This window comes from Tubulanus polymorphus, chromosome 10, assembly GCF_964204645.1.
Source record: "Tubulanus polymorphus chromosome 10, tnTubPoly1.2, whole genome shotgun sequence".
Taxonomy (NCBI): Eukaryota; Metazoa; Nemertea; class Palaeonemertea; order Tubulaniformes; family Tubulanidae; genus Tubulanus; species Tubulanus polymorphus.
In genome coordinates, this window is record NC_134034.1 from 1,323,606 (window position 1) to 1,347,610 (window position 24,005).

General features: G+C 40.9%; 5 protein-coding genes and 1 non-coding gene across 8 annotated transcripts in view; 4 read left to right on the forward strand and 2 right to left on the reverse strand.

Annotated features, from left to right (window-relative positions):
• Positions 1-24,005, forward strand: part of LOC141911766 (actin-related protein 2/3 complex subunit 2-like) — a 107,470-nt gene that overhangs the window by 15,634 nt on the left and 67,831 nt on the right. The gene's annotated exons all lie outside the window — the stretch shown is intronic.
• Positions 1,028-7,061, forward strand: LOC141911720 (4-trimethylaminobutyraldehyde dehydrogenase-like). Of its 2 annotated transcripts, none has more exons than XM_074802738.1 (10): positions 1,028-1,081; positions 1,267-1,461; positions 2,035-2,180; positions 3,015-3,144; positions 3,229-3,473; positions 3,943-4,050; positions 4,134-4,253; positions 4,497-4,685; positions 5,646-5,872; positions 6,710-7,061. In XM_074802738.1, the coding sequence occupies exons 2-10, from the start codon at positions 1,272-1,274 to the stop codon at positions 6,915-6,917; spliced, it is 1,563 nt and encodes a 520-aa protein (XP_074658839.1). In that variant the 5' UTR covers positions 1,028-1,081; positions 1,267-1,271; the 3' UTR covers positions 6,918-7,061. The 2 variants fall into 2 exon arrangements, with proteins under 2 accessions (XP_074658839.1, XP_074658840.1); XM_074802739.1 differs by having other exon boundaries at positions 1,042-1,081; positions 1,272-1,461.
• Positions 7,874-12,845, forward strand: LOC141912044 (putative uncharacterized protein C7orf78). Of its 2 annotated transcripts, none has more exons than XM_074803213.1 (5): positions 7,874-7,960; positions 10,453-11,019; positions 11,140-11,236; positions 11,702-11,841; positions 12,273-12,845. In XM_074803213.1, the coding sequence occupies exons 2-5, from the start codon at positions 10,456-10,458 to the stop codon at positions 12,420-12,422; spliced, it is 951 nt and encodes a 316-aa protein (XP_074659314.1). In that variant the 5' UTR covers positions 7,874-7,960; positions 10,453-10,455; the 3' UTR covers positions 12,423-12,845. The 2 variants fall into 2 exon arrangements, with proteins under 2 accessions (XP_074659314.1, XP_074659315.1); XM_074803214.1 differs by lacking the exon at positions 7,874-7,960 and adding an exon at positions 9,815-9,928.
• LOC141912258 (uncharacterized) lies at positions 13,524-15,159 on the forward strand. Its single transcript, XM_074803483.1, has 4 exons — positions 13,524-13,738; positions 13,933-14,079; positions 14,212-14,310; positions 14,843-15,159. The coding sequence occupies exons 2-4, from the start codon at positions 13,947-13,949 to the stop codon at positions 15,157-15,159; spliced, it is 549 nt and encodes a 182-aa protein (XP_074659584.1). The 5' UTR covers positions 13,524-13,738; positions 13,933-13,946.
• On the reverse strand, positions 14,450-14,522 carry Trnak-cuu (transfer RNA lysine (anticodon CUU)). Its single transcript has one exon. It is a non-coding gene; the product is annotated as a tRNA-Lys (tRNA).
• Positions 15,439-23,578, reverse strand: LOC141911935 (uncharacterized). The gene is made up of 13 exons (XM_074803053.1): positions 23,235-23,578; positions 22,480-22,649; positions 21,825-21,930; positions 21,628-21,713; positions 21,117-21,278; positions 20,360-20,453; positions 19,939-20,002; positions 18,848-19,083; positions 18,496-18,767; positions 17,414-17,471; positions 16,860-17,074; positions 16,207-16,415; positions 15,439-15,668 (listed from the first exon to the last, which is right to left on the reverse strand). Exons 1-13 carry the CDS (start codon positions 23,344-23,346, stop codon positions 15,461-15,463), a joined length of 1,992 nt encoding a protein of 663 aa, XP_074659154.1. The 5' UTR covers positions 23,347-23,578; the 3' UTR covers positions 15,439-15,460.

Here is a 24,005-nt window from a genome sequence, read left to right on the forward strand (position 1 = left end):
TAAAGTCAATCGTTTCTGTCCCGCGCGGTCGCAGACGCAATCTGGCGAGGGGTCCGGAAAACGGTGACGACTTTAATACTATAACTCGGGAGCTGAGTAATTCAGTTTGTATCATTTGTTTGTTTTGCTTTTAGTCGCTTGGATCTTGGATCCAAGACTTGAACGCTATTAGACTATTCATTTAATCTAACGTCGGGACGCGGCCTTTGAAATGTTGCCCGCACACTGTAAGAAGCCGGCAGGACTCGGACCCGTCCAGACATCTAGATCAACGACTGTACCGTCAGGTGCTGCCGCGATGCACGATGTTGGCGGGTCTTTCATAAACTAACGTGAAAAGGAACCATTCCGACACAGGCAATCGAGTTCGATTAACTGCTAACAACTTGATGAAACGATTGAAAAGTTTTAACGTTTCAAAAAAGACTGACGTATAAATTATAAACTAGGACAATTTACTAATGTTCATACAGGTGAAAAATTTCTATAAACATAAATTGAACAATTAACAATAACAATTGAAGAGTTATAACATGATGATGAACATGTATGTCGTTTTATTCCTATGACAACTATTATACGCATCTAAATGACAGGTATTATAATCAAAGAATTTATCAGATAAGTTCCTAGTGAACAAACACGTGAACTGCATAGCAAAAACAGTTCAACATAAAAGCATTAATCCGAGAGATAAAACTACGAATTCACTCTAAAAAGCTTAAGATTAACAAATCCATCTTAAATTTCATTTTAATTGACATTATTTTCTAAGAGAAAAATATAATTTTGCAAAATTTGCCTCGCCTTAACTTTAAGATTTTCAAATATAATAAATTCGCTTGAAATAAGTATTCTGACGTTTTTTCTTCCAGCTTTAAAAAACATCAAAATAATTACACTATCAATAAAAATCAACAATGATATCGATAATTCAGGTCTTCCATGATTTTTTATTTGCATACACTCGGATTTGCACAATAAACGCCGTAATTTTATTGATTTGGCTCTTCTCAAGGTCGTCGACCGCATTACACCCACCTTACTGCTATCATTTCAACCTTTCAACTTTCGATTCGAGGTAAAAAACCTCTAATAATATTTCATTCCTACCTTTGAGATAAAGATTATCCGAGTTGTTACTAAGATATCTCTCTAATTTTAAATCAAACGATTCTCGAAAATGTTTTTAGGGTTTGTTAAATTATGATAAATCGTAATTTTCCTCATGATCAATTTAAAAAATATCGGTTTTTTCAATTTCAGATCAGATGTCGTCGAATTTATTACGACGGCTCTCCTCCTCAGGCGTTGCTGGTTTAACCAGCCGGCTGGCCCCGGCCTGTCGAGCCTGCTACAGTTCAGTTCACACCGCCAATCAGAATTACGTTAATGGTGAAATCGTCGGCACGATTAATTCCGATCGTTCTCAGGATTTTGAAGTGCACAATCCAGCTACTGGTAAATATAGAAATCTGTCATCCTTTTAGTCCCGATGTAAAGCTTTCAGTAGATATCTCATACTCTAACATCATCCACCAGTGATTTTGAATCAGCCATCATCGATTCTTCAAGTCTAGATTCGGCATACATTGGAGGGACCTGACAGGTGTCTACGTATGTCCCATCCTGACTTATGCATTGGTTATATATAAGTTTTACCCCCCACAAACATTAGAGCCATGCATGCTGCATGTAAGAGCAATGCAGCTAGAAAACAGACCCGTTCAGGGCCTCAAACATCTAAGAATTTAAGTTCATGTTCAAGTTGATAACAGGCTCCCTGCTATGATTCCATGATTCCTGAAGAACTCCTAAACGGAAAATGCTTTTAAATGTGCTTAAAACGCCTTTAATTTGAGCAAAAATGTCAGAAACTCCTTTCAAACTCCTTCATTTTTCAGGAATAATTAGGTACTTCAGAAATTGTCTTCTAGGCATATACTAAATGATACCGAAATCATTACAGTTAGAACCAAGAACATTTTGAGATTTAATGTAACGACACAATTTCTCTATTCGTATTGTTTTCAGGCGAGCTGATTTGTAAATTAGCGAGCGCCGGTCCGGCTGATGTAGATGGCGCTGTACACGCTGCGAAACAGGCGTTTAAGGAGTGGTCGAGTATGACTGGTATGGACCGAGGTAAAATACTACGAGAGGCCGCTCGCAGAATCCGGGTACGTCTTATACAAGCTTTAACCGGTGTTGAGTTTTAAACGTGGAACTGAAACAAAATTTGCTTAGCCCGGTCTTATCTAGGTCTCAACAATGGAACTGGACTGAAATGAGCTTAGTCCGGGCTTAGGCTACAAATATGAAACTGGGGCCAGTAGCTCAAAAGTTGGTTAAAGATAACCGGTGGATAAATACCATAAAAACAATGAAATTTCAATTGTCACTAGGTCAATTATCCACTGGTTAACTCTAGCCAACTTTTGAACAACAGGCCCTTGAACCAGAATTAGCTTTCTTATTGTAGGTCTCAAATTTAGCTTCGCTCGATCTTATCTTAAGTCTTAACTGTAGAATTGCTCTGAAATAAACTTAGCCCTGTCTTTTGTGTTAAACCTCAGCCGTGGAACTGAACCATAATCAGCTTAGCCCGGTCTTATCTTAAGTCTAACTGTAGAATGGGTCTGAAACAAGCTTAGCCCTGTCTTTTGTGTTAAAACCTCAACTGTGGAACTGAACCATAATCAGCTTAGCCCGGTCTTATCTTAAGTCTAACTGTAGAATGGGTCTGAAACAAGCTTAGCCCTGTCTTTTGTGTTAAAACCTCAACTGTGGAACTGAACCATAATCAGCTTAGCCCGGTCTTATCTTAAGTCTAACTGTAGAACTGCTCTGAAACAAGGTTAGCCCTGTCTTTTGTGTTAAAACCTCAACTGTGGAACTGAACCATAATCAGCTTAGCCTCTATAGGCTACCTAGTTAGAGAGGTTTTAGATGATATTTCACTTTTTCTATTGATAAACTAACAGGTAATGACATGTTTTCTGTATGATTTCTAGTCTGAGTCGGATAAGTTAGCTCATGTTGAGGTGATGGATACCGGTAAAGCTTTGTGGGAGGCGGAGTTTGACATCGCCGGCTGCGCCGACAGTATCGATTATTACGGTTGCCTAGCGACGACTGTTTCGGGTACGAAAATCCTCGATTCGATTGAAATTTTTTCTCATCTCGTCGAAATTTCAGATCCGCGAAAATATCGTCTATTTCATTCAGGTCAGTTCATTCCGCTGGCTAACGGTAGTCACGGTTACACAATACGCGAGCCGCTCGGCGTTTGCGGCGGAATCGGAGCGTGGAATTACCCGTTTCAGATGGCGAGCTGGAAATCGGCGCCGGCTCTGGCATGCGGTAATACGTTAGTGTTTAAACCGTCCCAGTTTACTCCGCTTACGGCTGTGATGTTAGCTGAGATCTACACGCAGTCCGGAGTCCCTAACGGTGTTTTTAATGTCATACAGGTATTTATACCACATCCCTACGATTTCTTGATTCCTCAAAAACTTCTGCTAAACTGTAAATTCTTTTTTGAAAGTGCTTGAGCAAAATGCCTGCAAATTCTTCAATTTTGAGAAATAGACAGTTAGAAATACGGAACTCAGGACATCTTTCTTAATAATGATAATTTTAGCAGAATGTCAGAAACTCTTTAAAAACTCTTTCAATTTTGAGAAATAGGCAACAAGAAATACAGGATATCGGGACCCCTTTCATAATACGCGCATGTTCAAAACATGATCGGGATGGCCGCTTAGGCCCTACCTGGAAATGTGGGAAAAGTCAGGGAATTTTTATTTCTTTCAAAAGGTCAGGTAATAGTCGGGGAATTTCGTTTAAAAAAAACTAAAAATTAGGGAAATTATGTTGAGATATGTTTTTAAGTTTTTCTGCACATGAGAAAATAATTACGATCTACCCGTTTGTGATCAGGGTCAAGGTGAAACCGGACAGTTACTGTGTAAACACGCGGATATAGCAAAGATGTCATTTACGGGTAGCGTGGAGACAGGATCGAAAGTGATGGCAACGTGTGCTGAGGTATCTATTAAACGACTGTTCTATTTTGTATGAAATCTCGATTGAACTAGATGTATATCTCGCGCGTAATCGTTTGTTTTCAGGGTATTAAAAAAGTCACTCTCGAACTCGGCGGAAAATCCCCGATGATCGTATTCGAAGATGCCGACCTTGAAAACGCGGCGAAGGGCGCGATAATGGCGAACTTCCTCACGCAGGGACAGGTAATCTGAAAGAAGCGTTCGCAATTATGGACTCAGTTCCAAAGTTCAGGATCCAGTTCACAGTTCTTCTTAGATCCAATTCCAATGTTATGGATCTGGTTCAACAGTTATAGATCTAGTATCGCTGTTTTCTACTCATTTCCAGTGTTCTGAACTGGAACCTTTAAAAATCAATCAATTGAAACTATAAGAGTCTTACCCAATGACTCTCAATAAAGCTTTAATTGATATTTTTGATCTCAGGTTTGCTCGAACGGAACACGAGTTTTCGTTCACAGGTCGATTCTGGAGCCGTTCCTGGAGAAAGTGGTCGCGCGAACGAAACTGATGACACACGGCGACCCGCTTCATAAAGACACGAAAGTCGGCGCGATGATTCACGAACAACAGGCGCAGAAAGTGTTAGATTATATACAGAGCGCCGTCGATGAGGTGAGTGGAACCGCTCAACTTACTCAACGGTAGACTCCCCTCGACCTGCTGAGCTGCATTCAGGTTCTCCTCAACCCACAGGGTGTAATTAGCAAACTCCAGGTTTATTTTTTCCCTTCAGCAAGTTCCCGTTGCCTCTGATCTCGTGGAATCTATGAAGTTACTCAACGAGGCTTAAACGCTGAGGTTCCTAAAATATCTGGGCGCTGGCTTAAACTAGAATGATTCTAGCTACATATAAACTAGAATAATTTAAGTTTTCATGTATCCCAGACAGGAAGAAAGGACCAAATTGAGTTAACTGACATAGATATTAATTGGGGAAATTCCACTTTTCAACCAATGGAGGTCTATCTAGACTGCTCCATGTATTACTGTGAGATAATGTCTCATCTGATTGATAATGAGCCTTTTATATTAATGTCTATTTCAACCTGACTTGAGAGCATTCCTGGTGGCCTAGCTCGCTCATTTTTGGTAGTACATACCTGATAAATATCTGAATAGGACCAGAAAGGACAGACAGTCGACCTCAATCATCATTTTTTAATCCATTTGAAACTGTATTGAAGGATATCCAAAAAGTCTTCACTGAAAGGGGTTAAATGAAGAGAAGTGACTCCATGATTTGAAAGTTTAACAATATGTTTCCATGCCTACGTACCAAACTTCAGTTGGTAGGCATGGAGACATATTGTTAAACTTTCAAATCATGGAGTCTCTTTTCTCTCAGGAACCCCTCTTAATGCAGACTTTTTGGATATCCTTCTATACAGTTTAAAGTGGATTAAAAAATGATGATTTAGGTCGACTGCCCTTCCTTTCTGGTCCTATTAAGACCTTTATCAGGTATGTACTACCAAAACTGACTGAGCTAGGTCACCCGGAATGCTCTCAAGTCAGGTTGAAATAGACATTAGACCTCTGCCATTAAACGGTATGTGTGTATATTATATCCAGGGTGCTGAGATCCTGTACGGAGGCGACCGCGTTGATATGGGCGAGAAGTTCGCGAAGGGTCACTTCTTACGGCCGTGTATACTGGTGAATTGTCGCGACGATATGAAGGCCGTACGCGAGGAGATATTCGGTTCGGTGATGACGGTTTTACCGTTCGATGCGGAAGACGAAGTCTTACAACGAGCTAATAATACTGAACTAGGTCTCGCCGGAGGTGTATTTACAAAGTGAGTCACACGAGTTCACCTCGTTCACTCATAACACTGTCTATAAATCCTTCCCCGTATGATGCCATAAATTTTCTGCTGATGATTTGATGTGATGGACACTTCTTGAAAGGATGTCTGCCTCCATAAATCCCCCTATGACATCATCAAATTACCTACAAGTGATTTGATCTATAGACACTTCTTGAAAAGATGTCTGCCTCCATAAATCCCCCTATGATGTCATAAATTTTTCTGCTGATGATTTGATGTGATGGACACTTCTTGAAAAGATGTCTGCCTCCATAAATCCCCCTATGGCATCATAAGATTACCTACAAGTGATTTGATGTATAGACACTTCTTGAAAAGATGTCTGCCTCCATAAATCCCCCTATGATGTCATAAATTTTTCTGCTGATGATTTGATGTGATGGACACTTCTTGAAAAGATGTCTGCCTCCATAAATCCCCCTATGGCATCATAAGATTACCTACAAGTGATTTGATCTGTAGACACTTCTAGAAAAGATGTCAGCCTCCATCAATCCCTCTATGACATCATAAAATTGTCTACTAGTGATTTGATCTATAGACACTTCTAGAAAAGATGTCTGCCACCATAATTCCCCCTATGACATCATCAAATCATCCCCTTGGGTAGTTTGATCTATAGACACTCAAAGAAACGATGGCTACCTCCATAAATCCCCCTATGACATCATAGAATTGTCTTCTACATGATTTGATTGATGAAACACTTCCAGAAAGATGGCTGTCTCTATTATTCCCCCTATTACATCATCATTTATTTTCAAGCGACCGGTATAAATTGTGAAATATTTTATTTTTCTATAGTGATTTGAATCGAGCTCACCGTGTTGCCGCGGCGCTACAAGCTGGATCGTTATACGTCAATAACTACAACGTCTATCCGCCGGAAATGCCGTTCGGCGGCAACAAGAAATCCGGTATCGGACGCGAAGGAGGCCAGGTGGCGTTGGACTATTATACGCAAGTGAAATCGGTGTACGTCGAGAGCGGTGATGTCTGGTGTCCTGTATAGGTGGCGTTGTGGTGTTGTTCTATAGGACTATAGTTTGTGCGTTGGCCTTTAGGGGGCGTGGTGCACCGTAATGTTCAAAATGTCACGAACTGCTGTAGATTTACTTAAAAAATGATCATAGATTGGTGATTTATATTTTAATGAATAAATTATTGAATGTAATTCAATTTCTTTTTTCTCAGATTTTCAAAGTCATTATCCTCGATTGCCTCAGTAGCATTCTCGGCTCCAGATTAACCCACCAGAGGCTGAAATACCCTAAAATGCCCACAGAGGTCGGGCTCTTATTTGAAGCTTGGGGTGAATAGTTAGATGTGTTAATCCGGTGTAGTTAAAAAAACGAGATTGATAGTTCCTAATCAGTATTAATAAACCGGGTTCGAACCTTGGACACCCTTCTCAACGCAGCATCCAGAAAATTCAAAATTAGTATCGCATCTTATGGAGGCACAATTTCCAGATATTTTCGCTAGATGGCGCATGCGAAGAGTGGTTAATCGCGAAACTTCGCAGTTGACAATTCCTGAAAGTTAGTCGTTCAGCGAAATTCCAATAGATGGCGACTTTACTCGCCTAACGGATTATGCAAATCTATGCAAATAAAACGAATTTTGGATTCGAATCCATGAAATTAAGCGGGATTACAAACTCTCTACCGGCCGCTTCATTAAGGTTCACAGATTGCGTTTTTCTGGATTAGCTAGAGTGCGCGTTTTCTTGTCGAAACGAACACGACGGAATCGGTAGAGATCAATTAAAAACTGCCTATAACCCCCTTTATTCATAACAGTAATTAATTTCTCCATTAAACACAGGAAATTCGCGCATTAATGATTAATCCAGAGGACACATATTGCGCATGGGCGCGTACTGGTGTATTCTAGGCAGACACCTGTATGATTACTGTAGGTAACAGTAAACTATGAATCTATAAACGCGACAACAAAACTCGTAGGCAGACAACATAGACCCCGCGCGCGCGTGACACTGGCGCAGACGGATTTCTGGAACTATCTTCAGGAATCACTTCTTTCGTACCAAAGGTAAACGCGACACAACGCGGCTTGTATTAGAAGATATGAATATAGATGAATGAATGAATGAATTTATTTTCCCAAATATATGAACATCAGGGGCCGGTTGCTCAAAAGTTGGTTAAAGATAACCAGCGGATAAATACCATAGTAACGATGAACCTTTAATTGTCGCTATGTCAACTATCCACTGGTTAACTCTAACCAACTTTAAAGCAACTGCAGCCCTAGAATTTTTTAAAAAATGTGTAGATTTTATTTAATCAGAAATCATTAAAGAATCACTCTATGTTGTAACGTCCAAAAAAGAATGAAAAATGAGTTTTCCTTTGGATACTTAGTTTCATTTGTATATTTGTAGTCATCGTTTAGGAATACTGAATACCTGTACTATCCATGATAAATATCCTACATTCAGCATGAAAATGAATTGCATTTTATTCAAAGTTTTGACAATGTCCAAATAGCCATTTTCGCAAATACTGTTATGAAAAAATACGCGTTATTGCTAAATAAAATACTTACTACAAAGGAAACATTTTGGACTCTATTTTGTTTTCTTAACGTGCGATTCTAAATTACAGGAATTTTTACGGCCGATACAACTCATGTATATATACACTTTTCTAGAATTACCTTCTTGGTGTTGAAAATTGTATACGTAAGATTTTCATATTGTGTTCAAAAGATTAAACGAAATAATTTATCCCCCCCCCACAAATCGACCCAAGACAAAAAATGAAAAGAATTCGAAGATTATTTCTGTACTTTTGAAAATACGAGATAAGATAAGAACCTGAACATACGGGTATATGTGGATTTACTCTTATTAAGAAAAAAGATTTACCAAAGGATTATTTTTAATATGGAACCTGTTTAAAGTATAACGCAGCTTTATAACGCTATGTAATGTAAACACCTGTTGAGTTGTTCAGTTCATTATTTCAACATAAAGCGATTGAAAATATGTCTTTGTCGAAAATACTCAGCGGGTGTTTTAGAAATAATAAGACAATGAAAGCCTCTTGCCGTTATACACGGACTATCAGCTATAGAACACCCATTTACACAGTTATGAGTTAGATTCAACTGTAAATAGGTCAAAATTACTTTTAGTCACGTATTTTCATCTAAGAACCTGGTTTAATGTTCCACATGGTTTAATGTGTCTTTGGATCCAGTTCCACAATTGCACAGTCTGTGTGGGTTTAATTTGAGCTCCACAGTTGTGTGGGTTTAATTTGACTCTGAACCCAGTTCCACAGTTGTGTGGGTTTAATTGTACTCTGAACCCAGTTCCACAGTTGTGTGGATTTAATTGTACTCTGAACCCAGTTCCACAGTTGTGTGGGTTTAATTGTACTCTGAACCCAGTTCCACAGTTGTGTGGGTTTAATTGTACTCTGAACCCAGTTCCACAGTTGTGTGGGTTTAATTGTACTCTGAACCCAGTTCCACAGTTGTGTGGGTTTAATTGTACTCTGAACCCAGTTCCACAGTTGTGTGGGTTTAATTGTACTCTGAACCCAGTTCCACAGTTGTGTGGGTTTAATTGTACTCTGAACCCAGTTCCACAGTTGTGTGGGTTTAATTTGACTCTAGATCCAGTTCCACAGTGTGTAGTTTAATTGATATCAGACTCTGAACCCAGTGGCCAGGCTAAAAACATAACCACGATACTCATATTCAGGCGGTCATTATTTTGAATTCATTCCTTAGTTTTGTCTAATACTCGAACTTTAGAAATTGTCACTGTTACCGACCCTTGAACTCTAGTATAGACTTTATACACACCTGTAATATTTATCTGGTCAATAAACTGTTAAATATATACGCGCAGCACCGCATTTAGAAGAATTATATTAGCTATTCTGATATAATTTAATATCAGCAGTACCGGGAAACAAGCTCATCCGGTGGTCAAACCGCGATACCTTAACGGTGGGCCACGTACTGTGTATCTGAATACATCAGCAGGTAATAAATATATTAGTCAAAATTACTGTGGTAAATGATGCTCCATTACGGCAATTGAAGGTCCGCTTGGAGCGCTAGTGTGAAGTCAGTCTTCCAAGCGCGTTGAAAATGCTACTGTGGCAATCGAAAATCCACTAGGGGCGTCAGTGCCGTGGAATGAACTTTCTTTACATTATCGGAGAATAGGCAGTTCTACTGTGGCAATGGAGGATCCACTTGGGGCGCTAGTGGGAAGTGTGTCTTCAATGCATACTGACAAGGCTACTTAGTCGTGGATCCGGTAGGATCGCAAGTGTCGTGGGATCAAAATTGAAGAATTTGCAATCCTGCTACGGTGACAGACATTAGTTGTTAGTCTTGTATATCCTACTGTGGCGACCGAGGATCGACGAGGGGGAGTTACTAGTTTGTCGGCATGGAGAAGAAGTAACCGCCAGCGAACCTGATGGATCCCCGATTACCAAAGGCGATGGCCAGTGCAAGATTGCCTTTTTACACCTCTGTCTATTTGTTCTTGCTTGCAGGTGATGGATTCAGAAGATGGAGATCGAGATGCAACGTTTGAGAACGGAGGCGAAACTTGCGTCGTTTCCAAGGGAGATAACGGTCAACGTAAGAAACGAAATTCAAACACCTCATGCTCGCTTGACGATACCGAACTCACTACAATAAACCCGTTTGGATTCAGCTCGCAGACGGCATATAACGCTAAGGAGAACTTACTAAAATGTCGCAGCGACACCTATCTGATTCGTCACGAACCACCGGATGTGGATATTTGGTCGCGAAAGCCACCCGACTTCCGGCCGCAGAGTTTCGCACCGAAACCGCCGCCTAGGAATTCACGGGAAGCTATGAAACCGTGGCGCTACACGAACGCCTCTGACGGCTATTACAACTGGAGGTTGTCGGAAAAACGCGACGGTCTCGTGCTGCCGAGTTTACTGCGACCCTCCTGGCAGGATCCCAGACCGAAATTCCGCACCAAGTTCGATTTTCCCGACCCCCACGAGGCGCGCGTCGATGCCGTCAAAACTAAAACCTTCAAACAGGGACCGTATACAAACCCTAAACCCCACGACCACCGAGGGGTGAGTTCACAATTCCCAAAGAGAACGGGAATGAAAATATGGATTTCATGAGAATTTCGTGAAATATTTAAAAATCAATTTCATTCATAATCAATTCATCTGTTTTTTGTTTGTTTGCAGTTGCCGCCAATTTCTCAACTAGGACTCGACGAATTTCTCACAGACTACGAACGCGATCCGTTTAACATCAAATTCGAATCGCAACGACTTCACACGAGTAAGTATAGACACTCACTCACCGGTACACTGTTCTAGAATTTCAGAATAATAATTCGCCTCCTTTTGACATGACCAGGGTTCGGTTCCGTTTGATGAAAAGGTTTGTGTGGCTTTTGGTAGAAAATGTTAGAAAGTTTAAATTGTTGTCCACATCGAAACAAACATAAAGTTGATTTTAAAAACAAATATATTCAAGTTAACATTTTTCGGAAATCTGGGACCATAACGCCATCATGGTTATTGTGAGGATGATGTGTTAGTTGGAGATCAGGGGCCAGTTGCTCAAAAGTTGGTTAAAGATAACCGACCGTTAAATACCATAGTAACAATGAAATTTCAATTGTCACCATATCAACTATCCACTGGTTTACTCTAACCAACTTTTGAGCAACAGGCCCGAGTTTTTGATCAGGCAAATCAGTAACAAAAGGAATATAGCATGATTATGTTTTGTTTGTTTCAGTAATCGGGCCTCCGCCTCAGATTGTACCCCGCCAAGTTCTACCGGGTCGATTCGTGGAACCGGTCGATAAACTAGAGAAGTGGAGCCGACATCTCATCCTGGATAAAGATCGATATCCGGATAGACCGGGATCGTACACTGTAAGTGCAAGTCGGAACTTAAGGGTTAACATTGCCCTATACACACATACATACACACTAAGCCAAGCTCGCTGAAATTGTCATCCGTACATCAATGGCGTGTCTACCAAATTATGACTTGAAATTGATAAATCTAATTTGCAAATGCAAATGCTGGAACTCAAAAACAGAGACGCCTTCCTTTGAATGTGATGAAATCCAAATGGAGCGATGCACTCAACCGAGCTTAATTATCGTTACTTAATTTTTGCTGTCCTAAAGTCCAGATATTCATAGTAGCTCTTTGCATATTTTCTATTTATGATAGTTCCTAGTTTTGGTTTGGGGAATTCTAATGAAAAAGAAAACTGAAACAGAAACAAAAACGAAACAAAAACCAAAAGCATTTCGTTTAAAAGTAATTCATGTTTTCTAATTCTATTTCGATACAGCGTTTTCGTCGTCAGAGACCAGCTCGTAGCGCTTTCCTGAACCGAGTCGAGGAACGGCTCACCTCCGACTGGGCGAGAGAACAGATGGAGCAGGCGTTACTAAATCATCACCACCAGCATCATCATCAACAACTCTACGTACCAACATGACGTCTTGGGATGGACGAGTATTCTGGACCATGTGTTCCTCTAATTACTTATAATCCTCCTCAGACTTAACCCACATTAAATATTGAATTAAGAATGCCAGCATTGTCGATGTCCTACTGTACACTAGCGATACCTGGTGGATCCTCACTTGCCACAACATGAATCCTCTATTGTTGCCGCTTTATACTAGCGACCCCTGGTTCATCCTCTATTACCATGGGAGGACTCCCTCAATGCTGAAGTACACCTTTAGTTGATTGGTTCTAATGCACATTAGCGCACCTGGTGGATACTTAATTGCCAGAGGAGGAATCTTCAACCGTCACAAAATATTTTGGATACCACTAGTAACACCTTGTGGATCCTGTGACCGTTATACAAAACTGGTTCTAGTTTTCTGGACATTTTTGCCATATGGCATTATTCAACTTGTTTTTTTTTTAGAAATCTTTATTTATTTCGATGTACACTTGAGAGTGAATGTATTAATCAAGAATAAATACATCATATTACGTTTTCAAAATAACAAAAAAACTTATTCGATTACAGTGGTCGCTTTACTTCTGTTATGGGCTGATCATTCTCTTACTCTGGATGTTGTGTCTCTGTCCCTCGAGTATATGTCTTAGGAAAACCAAGATCAGAAAACGACGCAGAGCAAGACGAACAGGCATAATAGTTACAACCCGTAAATATCTTGTTCATTTTCAATCTACTAAATGTGTCAAAAGTAATTCATCTTGCTAATTAATGTGTGGTAAATACAAGAAGTTAATGAAAAACAACAGCGGTTCACGTGAATCCGACACACTTATTTTTGACGCCATTACCACAAGTTTCACTAGCCCGTGGTCAGTGCGCCTGCGCAAACTTTGGGACCGGAGTATCACGCCTTCAAAGTGTAACGGGAATTGGAGGAATTAATTTAATCAATATTAATGAGCTAATTGACGGTTTGTAATTGTGAATTGTTTTCGCTCGTCTAGCACTGGCAGGCGAGTGTCGTATAGCGTCCATGGTGACGTACAGTACCTGTCATAAATAAATAAAACACATATTTTAGACAGACGTCGTCTCTATATGACTCACGTAGTACGGATCAGTACTGGTTGTCATTATTAACGTTAAACTAATGAGGTTATTATTGCGAGAAGCGTCGAACAGCTACCGTTTATATTCAACAATTCAGAGAGGGACTTAAATAAAAGCGGATATAGGCTACGAACGTGCGTGCGTGCGTGCTTGCGTGCTGTTTGGGATTATATATTTACTGAGACTCGGTCGACTGTGTGTTAGAAAAAAACATTATCGTTCAGGTAAAAATCTGGAAAAAAAACAATATGCTTCAATCATTTGAATTTATACGGCTATTGTCGTGTTCAAACGGCAAAATTTTTTTTAAAATTCTCTTGACAAGCACGTATTATCGAGCTACCACGGAATTTGGAAGTGACCAAATCCGATATTCAGCGTCCCCTAGTGACCATTCTTTTTTTTTTACGACGAACAGGTTCTGAACAGAAAATGGAGTCTTCGTTGCTGGTGGCCGCGGCGGGTCGAGGGGACGTCAGCACAGTTAGAAAACTGATACGTAAACAAGTCGACGTGTCCGCTATCGATGCTTCCGGTTCGTGCGCCATCTCTAAAGCAGCACAAGGTAACAAATTTGACCAGAGTCCGGGTGGCCTTGACCAGGATCTGAAGTGGCGTTTGATCAGTGTTCGGGTTGGTGCTTCACAGTCATAGGTAGTTTTATCAATACATAATAAAATGATTTCTTTTCTTATAGGCGGCCATTTTGAAATAGTAAACCTGTTATTGCAGGCGTCCGCCAGTCCAAACAGCCCGAATGGTGTCCTAGTCAGGCCGTTACATTTCGCAACCGCAGGTAATTCCTGAAATAACAATTGCAGACGCCATATTGAAAAGTATGATAAGATTTTAACCCAACGAGTTGTGATCCGCTTTTTAAAGCAACAGATGATAGACATATAATATGATAAAATAGACGCAAAACAGTGACCATACGCCCAACGTGGGGCTCGAACCCACGACCCTGGGATTAAGAGTCCCATGCTCTACCGACTGAGCTAGCCGGGCGGTGACATCGGAGGTCTCACCATGGATTTTGTGCGATCGAACAACATTGATAACCTCGAGTCCTACTTGCAAAAATTCCTTCACACTGTTAGAATGAAATCATTCTTTGAGCTAGTAGTTTTTCAAATGTTTCGACTATCGACTATTCTGATAGTCGTTTCCAGGGATAGTGCAACAAAAGTTGCAACTAGAAATGTTCACTTCTTGGTTCAAACTAACCCTAAATTGGATCGTTCTCGACTTGACGGCATTGAGTTCAGCGCAGAGCAAAGGGAGACGATAGTTATTACATAATCCATCGGTTTTTTCATTTGTCACAGGCGGCCACGTGGAGGTCGTAAAATTATTGTTACAAAACGGAGCCGAGTGGAATACGCAGTCGTCTGATGGAAGGATACCCAGAGATCTATGTCGGACGAACGACCTTGACACCTGGGACGTTCTACACGACGCCGAGAACGGTATACTCGTCGGGCCAGACGACCGGCGCGAGGTCCCCGACGTGCCGCTGTTCTCAGTCGACGGTGGCGCCAACGGCAAGAAGAAAAACGGCGGTGGCAAAAAGGGCGGCGGTAAAAAGGGCGCTAAAGGGAAGAAGGGCAAAGGGAAGAAAAAGGGCAAGAAAAAGAAAAAGTGATATCGAAAATAAACATACATACAGCTATTGATTAGTTCGGCTTGAATTTCTTGATTTCTGCATTTTTAGCCGTAATACACAAACCAGTTCATGACGCCAGGCGCGGGGATGGTAGTGGGGGTTGGGGAGGGGGTTGGTATGTGACTCCATAAAATTTTTAAATGAAATATAAACACACAAAAAACAGTCATAAAAAGTTTATTTATACAATTAAAACTGATACAATTTCTTGGCTTAATCGCCAGTTCAGGTTAAAACTAATTGTGTAATTATATGTAATAATGTGTAATTATATTATTACTTAGTCAGTTTTGACGGGTTTTCGAGCGAATCTTAGCGTCAAGACTGATACCAAATAGAACAACAAGGCGTAACCTGCAATAGCGAGTATATTCGCCGCGATCGGCAGATCTATCGGGAAAAACTGAAAAAACGCATCAGATTCTATCAGAGTTACGTTCGGCTTGTGACATTCGGTAAACATCGACAACTCAGAGTTCTGCGCACATCTGAAACGAAATAGAAACAAAATAATGAGTCAAATCAAACCCACACAACTGTGGAACTGGATCCAGAGTCACATTACACCTGCACAACTGTGTAACTGGATCCAGTGTGGAACTGTGGATCATAACCGTGGAACTGGATCCAGAGTCAAATTAAACCCGCACAACCGTGGAACTGGGTCCAGAGTCGAATTAAACCCACACAACTGTGGAACTGGACCCAGAGTTAAATTAAACTCACACAACTGTGGAACTGGATCCAGAGTGAAATTAAACCCACACAACTGTGAAACTGAGTCAAATAAAACCCACACAACTGTGAAACTGAGTCAAATTAAACCCACACAACTGTGGAACTGGATTCAGAGTCAAATTAAACTCACACAACTGTGGAACTGGATCCAGAGTCGAATTAAACCCACACAACTGTGGAACTTGATTCAGAGTCAAATTAAACCCACACAACTGTGAAAATGAGTCAAATTAAACCCACACAACTGTGGAACTGGTTCCACAGTGGAACTGATCTATGGTTACTCACGTGATAGGTTTACCGTCAGTGAACTCGAGCTCTAAAATGACGTCATAACTGAATTTAATCAACGACAAATATTTGATCCACTCGAACCAGAACGGAATCGTGCGAGTGAAGAATCCTCCGGTTAGAATCGTAGTTATCACCGCGCAGACCATCACACTGAGGGCGTTCATAGTGTCCATGAATATACACGCTATAACCAGACCCATACACTGTGTGAAAATAAAAATGCTATATATTTAAACCTTGCAAACGCAGGGAGAGGGATGTTGGTTGATGAGTGTATGACTGAACCTACTAATTATTCGATCTATTATCACTATCACAAATAATATTTTCCTCCATAAATCCCCCCTATGACATCATCAAAATGTCTACTAGTGATTTGTTCTACGGACACTTTTATAAGAAAAGATGCCTGCCTCCATAAATTCCCCCTATGACATCATCAAAATGTCTACTAGTGATTTGTTCTACGGACACTTTTATAAGAAAAGATGCCTGCCGCCATAAATCCTCCTATGACGTCATCAAATTACCTACTACAGATTTGATCGATAATCACTTATAGAAAATATGCCCGACTCAAAAAATCCTCTATGACGTCATCAGATTGAATACTGGCGATTCGATGTATGAGCGTATATACTGCTTACCGAACCGACAAATAAGGTGAAATAAACCGTAGCGACGGTGGCGAAATACGGAGCCACGCCCTTCATCCCGATCGCCCAATAGATGCACGACACGTGGGCCACGCATGGAATGAAGAAAAGCAACCAATCGCCGAGTAGTTTAGTTAACAAGTAAGCTTGAAGGTGATAGGCTCCCGAGGCGCGTTCTTTAGAAACGACCATATTATTAGCTGTTACTGAAAACATATGTAAAAAGGTTCATATTAAGATATTTCCATAGATATTTCAAGCAAGCAATGAAGATATTTTCACTTTTAAACGATGCATTGAATTGGTGAAGCATGTATCATCATTTATACATTTCAAATATATCAAATAAACATTGAATGAATTAGGAAGTTTTGATAGAAGAGAATTGAAGGAAAATTGATGCACAACCGACTGAAAAATGGCGGCCGGATGTAAATAACCTATTTGAATTGGAGGGCTTGGATAACTCATTCACAGAATTATCTAGTAGATATATCCCGACTACTGAGTCCCTCTCCGCCCCAAAAACCCCTCCCTCAACTGACCTGTATGTATCTGCAAAACTACCGACTGTAGCAACCAATACGTCAGCATAATGTACACCTGAAGATAAATATATCACCAATTAGCGTCAAATTAAACCCACACAACTGTGGAACCGGATTCAGAGTCAAATCAAACCCACACAAATGTGGAACCGGATTCAGAGTTAAATTAAACCCACGTGGAACTGGATTCAGAGTCCAATAAAACCCACACAACAGTAGAACTGGATTCAGAGCCAAATTAAACCCACACAACTGTGGAACTGGATTCAGAGTCAAATCAAACCCACACAACTGTGGAACTGGATTCAGAGCCAAATTAAACCCACACAAATGTGGAACCGGATTCAGAGTCAAATTAAACCCACACAAATGTGGAACCGGATTCAGAGTCAAATTAAACCCACGTGGAACTGGATTCAGAGTCATATAAAACCCACACAACAGTAGAACTGGATTCACAGTCAAATTAAACTCACACAACTGTGGAACCGGATTCAGAGTCAAATCAAACCCACACAACTGTGGAACTGGAATCCGAGTTAAATTAAACCCACACAACTGTGGAACTGGATTCAGAGTCAAATAAAACCCACACAACTGTGGAACTGGATTCAGAGTCAAATTAAACCCACACAACTGTGGAACTGGATTCAGAGCCAAATTAAACCCACACAACTGTGGAACTGGATTCAGAGCCAAATTAAACCCACACAACTGTGGAACTGGATTCACAGTCAAATCAAACCCACACAACTGTGGAACTGGATTCAGAGCCAAATCAAACCCACACAACTGTGGAACTGGATTCAGAGTCAAATCAAACCCACACAACTGTGGAACTGGATTCAGAGTCAAATAAAACCCACACAACTGTGGAACTGGATTCAGAGTCAAATCAAACCCACACAACTGTGGAACTGGATTCAGAGCCAAATTAAACCCACACAACTGTGGAACTGGATTCAGAGTCAAATCAAACCCACACAACTGTGGAACTGGATTCAGAGTCAAATCAAACCCACACAACTGTGGAACTGGATTAAGAGTTGATAGGAGAGTAAGGTAAATGATATATTTACACCGGCTATTCTATCATTGAGAGCTTCCTCTTTCATGCCGATCTGGAACCACAGTAAACAGGCGACCAGACAGACGAATGCGTGTTGTAACAGAGCTCGCAGGCACAGTACCCTGCTGCGGTTCTGTCGCAGGTTGCGAACAAACAGAATTCCACACTGGAACCAAAATGACGTCAGATACTTAGCCTCGTAGTCGTAATGATATTCTATTTCTGCGTCGAGACCCATCACAATTTTGGGTTCAACCTTCACCTCTTCAAGGTCATCGACTCCTATGAAATATCAAACTAGACGATATCAAATGTCAAATCAATGTTGAACTGAATTGATATTTGTAAAATCAATTTCCCACCTTTGAAGAGGTCATTTTGAGTTGGTTTTGACATAAATTCACCAGTTTGACCAGATTTTGGCATATTGCCATTTTCAACTGTTTTTGGCACGACGCCATTTTCTATCGGTTTTGGCACGATGCCATTTTCTACTGTATCGTCTGCTGTCGATTTTTCTTCGATTTTCGGTATCGGTTTTATTGCACTCGATGACCTCAGCATATTTTCCAGTTCGTTCTTCCACATATCTGAGTTTCTGGTGGAAAATAAGCATTAGAACTAAGGATCTGCCAGACTCAGAGCCGATCGAATCCAAAACGTACAATATGCTGTCTTGGGTTGGTGCACAGACAGCAGGGCCAGACAGTAGATAGCGTGAGGGGGTACAGGGTACGGACAGTAGATTGTCCGAGGGGTGCAGGGTATAGACAGCACATTGTCTGAGGGGATACAGGGTACAGACAGCAGATTTTCTGAAGGGTTGCCGGGTACAGACAGTAGATAGTCTGAGGGGTTGCAGGGTACAGACAGTAGATTGTCTGAGGGGGTACAGGGTACAGACAGTAGATTGTCTGAGGGGTGCGTGGTACTGACAGTAGATTGTCTGAGGGGTTGCAGGGTACGGACAGTAGATTGTCTGAGGGGGTACAGGGTACAGACAGCAGATTGTCTGAAGGGGTGCCGGGTACAGACAGTAGATTGTCTGAGGGGTTGGTAGATTGTCTGAGGGGGTACAGGGTACAGACAGTAGATTGTCTGAGGGGTTGCAGGGTACGGACAGTAGATTGTCTGAGGGGGTACAGGGTACGGACAGTAGATTGTCTGAGGGGGTACAGGGTACAGACAGTAGATTGTCTGAGGGGTTGGTAGATTGTCTGAGGGGTTGCAGGGTACAGACAGTAGATTGTCTGAGGGGGTACAGGGTACAGACAGTAGATTGTCTGAGGGGTTGCAGGGTACAGACAGTAGATTGTCTGAGGGGGTACAGGGTATAGACAGTAGATTGTCTGAGGGGTTGCAGGGTACAGACAGTAGATTGTCTGAGGGGGTACAGGGTATAGACAGTAGATTGTCTGAGGGGTCGGCACTAATAGATTATTGTCACACATACCTGATCTCATCGGCACCTTTAAAAATACTTTCAAGCTCATCAGCGCCCTCTTTCGCCATGTCAACTACAATAAACGTACGTATCTTTCATTCGTAACACTTCAAGAGAACTTCAACATGAACTTTATGACAGCACTATAAATGATACCGACAACCCAGAGGTCGGGTCAGTGGAACTGAATCGGGTAGGTGGAACTGATCGGGTCGATGGAACTGAATATACACGTGGAAATGACTCACAACTGTGGAACTTAGTCAAAAACCAGAGAAGTCCTGAACCAAGTTGCACAGTTCACGACCCAGTTGCAAAGTCATTACTTTAGTCCGAAAGTAGTCTTTAAGTTCTTAGGTAGACCTCAAGTGACTGTGACCTAAGATGGTCTCAAGTGACTGTGAAACTGGCCCTGATAGTTGAAACGTACGTATAAAATCAGCTATGTTGTACCCGGGTTCACAATGGAAGTTCAGCCGACTAAAATAATCCAATATATCAACACGATCACCGTAATAAGCCGTCTGCAAAGACAAAAGGAAACACTTTCATTCAGGAGAACAAAAAGGAGATCATTAATTTCAGCCCCTCATTGCGATACACGCCATATCATTTGTAGAGTGATACAGTTTCACCGTCAATTAAATCCATTCAAAACTTTGATACACTTGATGATATTAGAGGACTTACTTGTAAGCTCCTGCCTAATAATATATACCTTATCATACTGAAGACATCATACGCTGACGTCATCAACGAGGGTACATTTGTATGTGAGTGCTCGAATATTATCCAGGGTCCAGTTCCACAGTTCCGAGTTAAGATATAACTCTGAGTTAACTCAATGAAAATGAACTAACTTTGACTCAGAGTTAACGCTAACTCACAACTCTGGAACTGGGTCCAGAGAATCAATGTTTCAAATGGATTAAATCATTTAAAACCCGTGGATAGAAGAATCTACATCAACGTTTCATCGTTGTATTTTGAGTTTTTGCCATTTGGAAAAATAGCTAATTCAATACTAGAAATCAAATCCAAGCCAGCAGAACTCAGAACAACTGTACAGCTGATTAAAAAAACCCTGTTGAGCCAAATCTAACCAATAACTGCTAAATTGGTCAATTCAGTGACAAATTTTGGCCCCTCTTGCTCCTAACCAGTAACCGAGGTCATTAACTATTTACCTTTCCGTCTGCTAGCAGCAGAACCCTATTAAACATACGGAACACTTTACTGGACGGTTGATGTATCGTCAGTATGATAGTTTTATTATATTTCTCGGCGAACACTTTCAAACTGCCGATCAGCTGACAGGAAATATTCGAATCTAAACCAGACGTGGGTTCCTGTAACGAGTAAGCGGAAAAATCTGATTATTCAAGCGATCGGGCTGTGGCAATCGAGGATCCGCTAGAGGCGCTAGTGTCGTGGAATGAACTTTATTTACATTATTGGAAGATTGGCAACGCAACTGTGGCAATCGAGGACCCACTAGGGGCGCTAATGTGAATTCGGTCTTCTAAACGATATTACTGTGGCAATCGAGGAACCGCTAGGGGCGCTAATGAGCAAAACAGTTTGACTCATCGAATAAGCGCAATATGATACTCAAAATGACGATTCACAGAATGATGTAGATTTAATAATGATGGATAAATATAATGGTTTTTTTTCAATTAATGGTGTTCGACTCACGTCTAAGACAAGTATCTGCGGATTTGTAAGCAGTTCACAGGCGATATTTGCCCGTTTCTTTTCACCTCCAGATAACCTCATCATTTCTACAAGAAAATGAAACACTTCAACAAACTCCAAGTTATCATCACATTTTAACCCACCAATCTAATGATCTAGTTCGATGAACGCCTCCCTGAATTGAAAGATGTATATACCTGTATTCAGACATTTAGTCAGCTCCAAATCGTTTACTAAATAATCCAATCTCTTCTGTTTCTCTTTCCTGGGCATTTTCTCGGGCAGACGAAGCATAGCCGTATACTATAGAAAATACATTAAAAAATTAACTGATCTGTCGAACTAGAAGTATCAAATCGGGGCATCAGGGGCAAATATTATATCGACATCTCAATGAGAGCCCGGCATTGCTACCATGACAATAGAGGGTTTGAATAGAGGGCTTGTGGCAAGTCGGGATCCATCAACTACTGTGGTGATATCACATTCCACTTGTGGCAAGTGAGGATCCACCAGGTGTCGCTAGTGCGCAGTAGGACATCAACTACTGCGGCAATAGAGGATTCTACTTATGGTAAGTGAGGATCCACCAGGTGTCGCTAGTGCGCAGTAGGACATCAACTACTGCGGCAATAGAGGATTCTATTTGTGGCAAGGGAGGATCAACCAGGTGTCGCTAGTGCGCAGTAGGACATCAACTACTGCGGCAATAGAGGATTCTACTTGTGGCAAGGGAGGATCAACCAGGTGTCGCTAGTAGTTACTCAGTCTCCCGCGTTCGAATGTTTTAAACATTTCAGTCAAAATCAAAAGGAAAACCGTAGAAATGAAACGTGTATTAATGTTTATTACCTGTAACGTGTCTCTGAGTTTTAAAGACGGAAAGAAATTCTCCGACTGTAAAACATACGCGACTCGACGACGAGTGATTTTATTCATTCGACTGCCGTTCACGTAGAGATTACCGTCGCTCAACGGCAGACGACCGGCCATTACATTTAACAGTGTAGTTTTACCAGCTCCTGTTAAAAACGTATACATCACATAAAAACGCGAGAAATCCAACAATAATTCAGTCTATAGAATGCAAAGTTCAGAAATGTGTATTGTATATACTTGAGCAATGTTTCGGCTAAAAACTACTATTAGCCATCATCAGGCGTAGTGAATCAGTATTTTTATCTTTTGTTTGGCTGAATTTATTGTGGGATATCCAGCATTTATTCATCAAACACGGATATTGTGTATCTTATCGACTCGGTACCACATATCTGTAGAAATAATAATGGTCGGCTGCGGGGAGTTAGATTTGATTCTCTAGTCAGTTGAGAGTTTACTCTGAGGGTTGAAACTTATCAATTTCCAATCATTCAACTCTGCCTCGACAAAGTGTCGAATGTCAACTCACATGAAATGGATCCTGGTTCCAATTTCAGAGATTAAGATGACAAGTTTCTCAAAAAGACATTCGGATTCGAATGGTGTTCGAATTAAACCCAATCAGACTTGACCGTCCACAACCAACATCCAAGCGACGTGAAGCCAAAATAAACTAACATACTGGCCCAGAGGGTCTGAATCAAGGTACTTCAAGAAACCACACTTACCGGTCGGGCCCATGATGGCCAGTATTTCACCGTGATGGGCGGCTCCGAACACATTATCCAATACGACCTTATCGCCGTACTTTAAAGTAGCGTCGTTGAACACAATATCCATAACGGATCAGTTATCAGTGGAATATCGGTGACACTCCGGCCGAGATACAGAATGTGTTGATCCACTCAGAATAAATGTATTGCTTGATTTGAAAATCCCTTATATAAAGACCTCGTGTGTGTATTGGACATGTGTTGTGAAACGTGCTAGTTAGCGACCCCGAGTGTCATGTGTACCGGCGGAATGTGTCGTCTTATTTCAGGACCTTTCTGACACGACACGTCTTCGTGCTTTCAGATTTTTGCTTGGTTTAACACCTACCGCATAGACTATTCTATATGTATATATATATATATATGAATACATGCCTTAGATTTTGCCCTATGTCTGGACAAACACAAGGAAATATCAATATTTGAGGCACAAAAAGTAGTTTTCTTTTTAAATAGAAATCCGGTTTTAACTTTTAACCGGTTTAAAAATTTCGAACAACTATCACAATCGCTTTCTTTTCAAATTCAATGACACAACGTGACGAAATAACCTCATTGCAAAGCATTAAGGGACGAAATATATCCTCATTGTAAAGCATTATGTGTATTGAAATATAAAATGTCAATTCATCTCCTGGTGTTGTTGTTTACGTCGTTTTTTCAAATATTTCATATTTTTGAAATACGGAGTCGAAGTCGAATAGAGATACCCAAACAAAACTTCCT